Source organism: Phalacrocorax aristotelis, chromosome 7, assembly GCF_949628215.1.
Source record: "Phalacrocorax aristotelis chromosome 7, bGulAri2.1, whole genome shotgun sequence".
NCBI classification, from domain to species: domain Eukaryota; kingdom Metazoa; phylum Chordata; class Aves; order Suliformes; family Phalacrocoracidae; genus Phalacrocorax; species Phalacrocorax aristotelis.
The window spans coordinates 3,703,319-3,711,902 of record NC_134282.1 but is presented as its reverse complement, the minus strand read 5'-3'; the positions used below and the strand labels follow the sequence as shown (position 1 = coordinate 3,711,902).

General features: G+C 40.0%; 1 protein-coding gene across 3 annotated transcripts in view; it reads left to right on the top strand.

Moving 5' to 3' along the window:
- Positions 1–1,621: 1,621 nt before the first annotated feature.
- The window catches only part of NLGN1 (neuroligin 1), a 316,318-nt gene continuing 309,355 nt past the window's right edge, over positions 1,622–8,584 (top strand). For 2 of the 3 annotated variants that reach the window (XM_075098462.1, XM_075098460.1), the window contains exon 1: positions 1,622–2,245. In XM_075098462.1, the coding sequence (XP_074954563.1) occupies positions 1,753–2,245 (493 nt within the window). In that variant the 5' untranslated portion in view covers positions 1,622–1,752. Of the gene's footprint in view, positions 2,246–2,765; positions 2,826–8,584 lie in introns of all 3 variants that reach the window. The other variant, XM_075098461.1, reaches the window with a different exon arrangement.

Sequence of the window (8,584 nt, the reverse complement as noted above, 5' to 3'; positions counted from 1 at the left end):
ATCTCCTTTTTAATAACCCAAACTGCAGGGTAGTCTGACTATTAGACAAGCCGTTCCTTTGAATTCTCTCTACAATGTGTATAGACATGATAAAAAAAAACAATTCTCATTAAAGCTGCCAATGCTCTTTCAAAAGCAGGTGGTTTAAAACGTTTCCTATACAAAGCGAAACACATTTCTTGTGCACTACACACTACTTAATAGGGAGTGTAAGATTACACTGCTATGTTGTGTATAACACTGCATTTTAAATAATAGGGTAGTGTAAGTCGTGTTGGAAATATGTTTAACATGAATATGGAAGATATAATGATATGCACTGAGCAATTTTCAGAAGTGCTGGAACACAGCCTTGTGTGACAACCTCTGAGCTAAAGCAGTTGAAAATAGAATCTGGAATTTGAGATTATACAGTCTCTGATCCCAACTGATTATTTTTCTAGGATATTGTTCAGTCAGCACGTGGGTATATGAAAGATAAGACTTCTACTGTCCTATGGGAGCGTTTATTGTTTATGTTATAAATTAAGGATGGTGGGGATTGAGTGCATTCATCACGCATTTTCATTTCTCACTGAAGTCAGGTAGTTTATAAGGAAGGCAGGACTGGTCTGAAGTGAAAATTGTGATATACAGCTCCATCCCTAAACTGCCCGTTCACATCCTTTTCCAAACCAGTTTTGGAAAAACAACCCCGCTGAGGTCCAGCTAAAGTTCTGTGCAAAATCAGAGCTTGCCGCTCGCTTCAGTGGGAGCAGATTTTGGTCCTTCACTGATGTGAACATTTCACTCTGGAGGGGTTTTTCATCGGCTATCGGGAACTTGTGGAACAAGAAAACCATGTAAAGCACGGTAATTCCGGTTATCGTGAGTAAGCACCGTAATTCCAGTTATCCTCACACATGTGTTCCAGTTTTAATTGGAAGTTGTATTTTAAAATGAACAAAAAAATGTTTGTATGTATTATAATCTGCTTTTAATGAAATAAAACGCATTTGAGTCTTCAGCATGCCTGTCTATCTTAATTTCGCTATCTTCTGCTTTAAGAAAAAATTACTTTTGTTTTGATAAATCAACTTGTGCAAACAAGGTGAAAATTGATTATGAGCTGATTAAGTTAAATCAAATATTAACATAAACACTTAGGCAATGTAGCCTGGCAGCAAACTGCTTATTCTTAAAAAGGTGAATTTTAAAAATGTGTTTTCTGTGAGTCCTGCTTCTTCTGAAAAATCCCTGTAAATTCAACAGGTGACATTATAGATATAATCCAGTTAATCAGTGTTTCACCCGCCATTTCATGGACCCATAAACTACTGCAATTTTACTTACATGACTCTAGCAACTATTAATGTATGTAAATAACTTGTGAAACATCTAGTTATCACTCTGCTCATATTAGCTCGTTCATACTAATGATTTATTTTCATTTTCTCCAGGATATAGACCTGCGGCTAACTGGATTTGATTTATAAGAGGGGATTCTGCAGTAAATGGCTGCTCTCTTCATATTGCTGCTATGGAAAACAGAATTGTCAATAGGATGTAGTCTGATAAATAGTGCTGAGTGAAGATGCAGCTTCAATAAGTGTGAAATCAATGGAAGATACTTACCGCATGAAAAGCCTTTTGAGATTTTTCTGACAGGCACCTATTTAGGAAACTTGATCTGTTTCCTCCAGTTGCCCTGTTTTTACACCAGTGGATACAAATCAGATTGCTTCACTGTAGTCACACAACTAATGTGGGACCATGGCCTTTCCAAGATCCATGTGGCTGAACTGTGTATGGAGAGCGATGATAGTCCGCCTGTTACACATGGGATTGAATGCCACTTTTGCTTTTTGTATGCTTGGATTTTTGCTTCACGCTGCAGCTGTGTCCTCCCAAAAATTGGATGATACCAACCCAGTGGTGACCACCAACTTTGGCAAGATAAGAGGGATTAAGAAGGAACTTAATAATGAAATTTTGGGGCCCGTTATTCAGTTTCTTGGGGTTCCGTATGCTGCCCCTCCAACAGGGGAGCGCCGCTTCCAACCTCCTGAGCCTCCGTCTCCCTGGGCAGATATCAAAAATACCACTCAGTTTGCTCCAGTGTGCCCCCAGAACATTATAGAAGGCAGGTTGCCTGAAGTCATGCTTCCCGTGTGGTTTACTAATAACTTGGATGTAGTTTCCACCTATGTACAAGATCAGAATGAAGACTGCCTCTATTTAAATATCTATGTCCCAACCGAGGATGGTGAGTTAATAGCAGGCGAAACAGGGAGATCTTTTTATTTTCCTGTTCTATGTTCTAACAATATTAATTCACGTGTACTGGTAGCACGCATGGCTTTCTTCGTTTGCATGCCAGCATATTATATGTATGCATGCTGCTTTTCTGTGTATGCATCTGTCCTTGGTTTGTTTTTTTTGTTTGGTTTGGTTGTTTTTTTTTTGTTTTATTTTGTTTGTTGGTTTTTTGTTTGGGTTTTTTTTTTTGGTTTTTTTTGGTTTTTTTTTTTCTGTCTCCAGTCATTTTTTTTCTCCCACAGCACGTGTATTTTTAGGTCAAAATTGGTACCTAATTCTCATTGCCACCCACTGACTTCTGGGAAGATGCATCAACATCTTATCCATTGCATGTGCAGGCACAACGAGTTGAGAATCTTCCGCACCTAATAAAGCAGGTCATATTTAAGTTAGATAGCGGTGTTGCATGCTCCTACTGTCTGTGATGGAGCTCCATGTTATTTTCTAGTCTTCTATTCATTTTTCAGTCAAAAGAATATCCAAGGAATGTGCCAGAAAACCCGGCAAGAAAATTTGTAGAAAAGGAGGTATGTATAAAGTGGACAAAAAAAAAAAAAAAAAAAAAAAAAAAAAATGGGGGAAAGATCGAAACCTTGCGAAGGAAGAACAAATAATACAGCTGAGAGAGGCTGATTTACTGATGCTGTGAACTGTTAGGGACTATCTTGTCCTAATGAAGCCAGAAAGGTGTTTTAAAGCGGGGACCGTGTAAAGCAGATGAGACGAGAACGTTTGTAAAGCCTGAATTCAGTTGCACCTGACCATCTCTCTTGCACTATCTCGTGCTGACCTTATTGGCGGCTCCTGTGTCTTGGCCTCGTGGTTTAGAGGAGCGTCTGTCACCCGTACGTAGGTACCGTACGTTGTACACGCGTGCAGGGGAGGTCGCTCGTACGCCTGGGGCCTGGCGCGGTGGCCGCTGGAGCTGCTGGCAGGGCTCCACAGCTCTGTGTTCCCGTGGTATAGCGCGATGGCTATGGTGTATTAGCGCACAGCAGAGCTGCAAATCTGCATCGACTTCCTATCTGATACCACCTGTTTTCTTGGACCGGTGTTAACTTGCCCAAAACGTAGATGTGAAACGCTTTTTTTTGTTTACACGCTCCTAAAAGTAAGCGTTGATTTCCTTTATTGTGTGATTACAGCTCTTTGCAAAGCCAAAAAATCTCTTAATAGGGGTGCAGGGAAACGTTAAAATATTGTGACATGGTACTTTGGAAACTAGGCGGCTTTTGGAAGCTTTGGAAACTTGGCTTCGACCCTTTTTGGGTTAGACAGCGTGGGAGAATTTGCAGATTTCATTGTGAACATTTGCAAATGCCCAAAGCAATTGATACGCGATATAGAAGGTATATTTTGATACTGATTTAAAGTAGATATTTGGTACTAGTTTGCAGTACTAATTTTGTACTACTTCACACATTTGTTCTACATCAAATTATTTTTCTTTATGGTTTTCTTTAATATGACGTGTTATTTAATAGCTGGGCTACATTTGAATCTAGAATGCCTTTTTTTTTTAGGGTAAACAAAGAGTCGTGTGGACATATGTGGTCGCCTATTAGCTGTAATCCATATTTTGTATATCAGTTGCTATACGTCCCTGTTATTCCAGAACAAATACGCTTTAGGAAAGTGTCATAGCAAGAAATTGTTTAGATCTGGGCCAAGTTCAACTCAATATCAGCTTTTCAAGGCGGTATCTAGGCATCTAAGTGAGGGTGGCCTTATTTTCCAAGGTTTTTGCTCTTACAGCTCCTACTGACTGTTAGTTGCAGCCAGTTGTTAATTATTTATTGTTAATTGTATCTACTTTGTGTGTATGCTTTTTTAGATGTCTGAATCCACTTTCAGTGTCTTAAGGCAATTTGTTTTTAGTGTCGGGCTTTGAGGCAACTTACAATGTTTTTTGTTAGGGAGTTTTTGCTCGTGCTGTAAAAATACAGTTGTTTAAGCTGGATTCCCGGAGTTGGAAACACAGATAATCAGGGTACTGTGAGCAACGTCACTTCTTCACCCATCAGTCAAGTTAGGATAACTGCTGTCATTTATGTGCATTCAATTAATGTGCAGCGCTGCAGCAGTTATTACGCAGTTCATCAAGCGTGTGTAATTAGCTGAGCAACTTTCACTTCCTGTCACCCAGACGCTGATTCACAAAGTCATAAATAAAGATGCAGATCTCCATCATTGTTCTCAGCAAGCATCTTTTCCTATGAGAGAATATTAAAAAAAAATAATTAGAAAAATAGGAAAAATAAAGGGAGGGAGAGCCCAGTAGATGAGAGTCATGTTTATTGTCCTGTGAGCCTGAAGGAGAATAAAGAGAGAGTTATTTGAAATTCAGTAGGTACCTTTCGAGTTAAATTCATTGCACACGCAGCACAATAAAAAGGAGCAGGAGCCTACCTTTTCCTGTTGACAAGTGCAGAGACCTGAATACCCTGAGCCTGGGCAGTTGGCGTAGCTGTAGTAACCTCTGTTCTCCGAGGAACTCACGCTCTACTCACCTGTGTATAACCTAAGATTATCCTTGGCTTGGGTTTCCCCCATACTAGTAGTAAAAGGAATCACGTCGTAGAACACAGTTGCAGTAGAGTCACAGCATCTCAGCAGCAACAGCAGCTTGGAAATAGCACTGGTTTTGTATGAGGAAGAAGAAAGGCCCGGTATTCCCTCTTCTGCTGGATTTTGAGGTTGCAGTAATTTCATGACATTTAGTGGTAAAAATTACTGGAAAAGAGGAAATATGAAAATAAGAGGCGGACTTTTACACCACCTTTTTAATGAATAAAGGTGATATAAATTCACAGTGACTGAACCAACAACGGTACGCTATCATATATATTGTCTGATTCTTTCTTATTACATGAAATAGATTGAACTCGATTTAAAAAATCAGTAGCTATACTTAATTGTCCAGTGAGGGACATGAGAGAATTCAAAAGTTTGAAGAACAGGGAGTAATCTGATGAAGATAGATGCAGGAATGAAAGGAATTCCATCCATGAGACATGCTAGAGATGGTGAGGAGCACATGTAGATGCGGCACTTCAGGGCACGGTTTAGGAGGCCTGGGGGTGTTGGGTTTGGGGGTTGGACTTGATGATCCTGGAGGTCTTTTCCAGCCTTAATGATTCTGTGATTCTGTGATTCTAACCATTACCACCTGTCGGTGGGATGTGGATACGCATACTGCAGGGACCACGAAGCGATAGGCTGGAGCTGGGTGAAAAGGAATGAGACAATACATCGTGCTTTATGCTAAATATGGATGCCTATATTTCGGTATACTTCACCTTCAATTTACAGATTCAATAGATAAAGAAAGATCATCTGTTTTCATGTCTTTTGCTTCAGGTACTGAAGGTCAGAGGTTACTAATTCCATTATGGATATTCATACAAGCAGAAACCTCTCTACTCATTAGGGCTGGTTTTAGAGAATCTGTGCAAAGACATGTAATTAAGTTTTGTGTTGTTTTTTGTTTTAGAGGCTAGACTCCATACTTATAGATTTCAATAGAACCTAGGTTATATTGTAGGTAACCCCATTTTACTGACTGATACGAATTATATTGTTGTTTTTGTGGTATTTCCTGGACTTCCTGATAAACTTTTGCATCATTTCTAGGGAATACCTGAATAGTTTTGCACTCTGTTTGGTATTTCAGCTCTCTATTTTCCTTGTGATCCAGAATGTTAGAGTAACTTGCTATCTCTTAGGAGGACTCTACATCCTGCTTCAGCTGCACGCCTGTGGTTTTTTAATACTCTGTGTTAATTTCTTTACGTTGCAATAGTTTGCACTGTGAACTTTCTACTTTACTGACAACTACGTAAAGAAAATTTGAAAATGATTGCTAATATGGCCACTGAAAGAAACCCCAGGTATTGTGTGTCCTGCGCTTGGGATGACAGCGTGCTCTTTCTCTGAACCTGTACTAAAGCCTTCGTAATGCCTGAAGAGATCTGAACGTGAAAATGGGGAGGTGTAGCTTTTGTAGAGAATGCGATATATGCTCAATGTCACGGAACGCGGCACGGTCAGGTTCGGATATATTAGTATTTGTAGGAGAGCTGGGAGTAGCATAAGGAAAGAAATCACTTGATCCTTACTTTTATGTTTAGGAATTATCAGTGGCTAAGAGACCGCCCAACATCAGTGACTTCTTCACACGTGGATTCTGTTTCTTATTCTAGTTGGTGCATGAATAAATTTTAAATGCAAAGAATCATGATCTGAACTACCTCATTTGAGGTTGCAGGCTTAGACAGCTCTATTAATATTTATGCCTCCTAATGGGCTGCTTGGTTTTCAGAGCAAAGCTCCCAACACCATACATTCTGGGTTACGGCTGCGGTAACGACGGACACATAGGAACCTATATACAGACACACAAATACATTCTTGGAAATGAAACGCAAGTCACACTGCTGTAATCTCACCCTCCTTTCGTCATTAATTGTTTTCAATAGAGAATATGTTACATCAACTGTGACTCGTAAATGGCACTGATAACTTTAAGGCTTTTAAGCTTAGCAATATTAAATACGTCTTACAAGTCTAAGCAGAAATGAAAAGACCTCGGTTTAGCCTGTTACCCTGTGTTTCTGTTGGGTGTTTGTTCCAATACTCCATTTAGCTATCCTAGAACTGTTTATGTGTCATCAAAAATTGGAAAAAGGGAACTAACGCAACAAGTGCGGTTCCTATGGACTTCATTAAATGCCCTTCTTTCTGTATACCTGTTTCAGCTCTGCAATCAACTGGGAAAGGACAAGCTGAGACCTGTTACAAAGCCCATTTCCACTGATAGAATTTGTCAATCGATTATCAGGTTCTTTTTTTTCTAAATATGTAACGTAGAAAATGATGTCAAAGTGATTGAAATATTCTTTTTCCATGGCCATATAAACAAAAAGCATGAAACCTACGGTGCGAGCCTCCATCGCTGTCGGCTGAGCTACGTCAAAATAACGCTGCATTCCCGGGAGGCTAAGAACGAGCATTTGCAGACCGTTACCAGGGCTCGTGGTGGCTTGAGAGTGAGCGTCAAAGCCCACCGAGCTACCTTAGTGCATCCTTTGGTGTACATCCACCCTTACAAAGGGTGTGTGTCTTCATTAGGCCCCTTTGAAAATGCGTAACGATTTATTTGCCCCTAGTATGTTTGTGTCAGTAGTTGCCTGGACACATTCGAAGTTTTGCCCCCATTCACCCTTGCTCGCTCGTGGCTGAAAAGCCCTCATCCTCATTCTGGCCTCGTGAGGCCAAAATTCATCCCTGCGGTATCCGCAGGCACAAATGTAGCCCGTAATCATGAACTCCGAGGCTATGCACTACGACGCCAAGGTTGTTCTAATTTTCTATTCCTTTTTGAAGCACTGTATTCCTGGTTTTCATTCCTCAGATACCACTGCAGCATTTCCTATTATACTAGTAATACATGGAAGAAGATAATGAAGCAAACATTGTCTTGTACAGACCTTTTCATCCTTTCACAATCTAAAGCTGTTAGTGTCAGTTAGCGGCGTTTTTCAAAGATGCGCAGTAGGTTTATGTCATATTTGAAATAAAATAAAATGCTTAAGCTCTGATGTACTTTCTACAGTCCTCTTTCTGGCTGACCCAATGCTTGACAATAGAAGACTTTGCAGGCTGCATTTTAAGACTCCAGTCATCTTAAATGCCATCAACACTGGTCAAAGTCCTCTGTAAATGTCTAGATGCTCAGGCTCTGAGCTCTTGCTGACCACGCAGTCCGTCGTGCTGTCATTGCTCTGTTCATATACCTTGACAGTGCTTATAGCTCTAACAGGTCTTAAATTCTCATCTAATTCCATTCCTTGTCCATTATTTTACTGCTTGCTTTGCATTTCCTACATCCTCCCACACACAGGCTCTAAAATAGTACTGTTACCCTGATAATACTAACTCGCTTTGTGCTTCTTCCCCTGGCCTTTCTCGGGCTGGACGAGTCAGACTCGGTAAACAACCGTGAGATGGGTTTCGATTTACTAGTCTCAAATTTATCACTTAAAGCCAGAACGGACAAATATGATGAAAAATAGCTACAGAACTATATTTGTACATTTTCAGGAGGAACATTTCAGTTTCTATCAGTTTCTGCTTGCTCTTTTTTTGTCATTTCGCCCTTGTATTGTATTAATATTCCTTTGCTCTTCTCTGTGTTCATGCTCTCCATTCCTTTGTTTCCTTATAATACACACGGATACAAATATTTTTAGTATACTTTACATATTTTTTGAAGCTTGAAACGTGA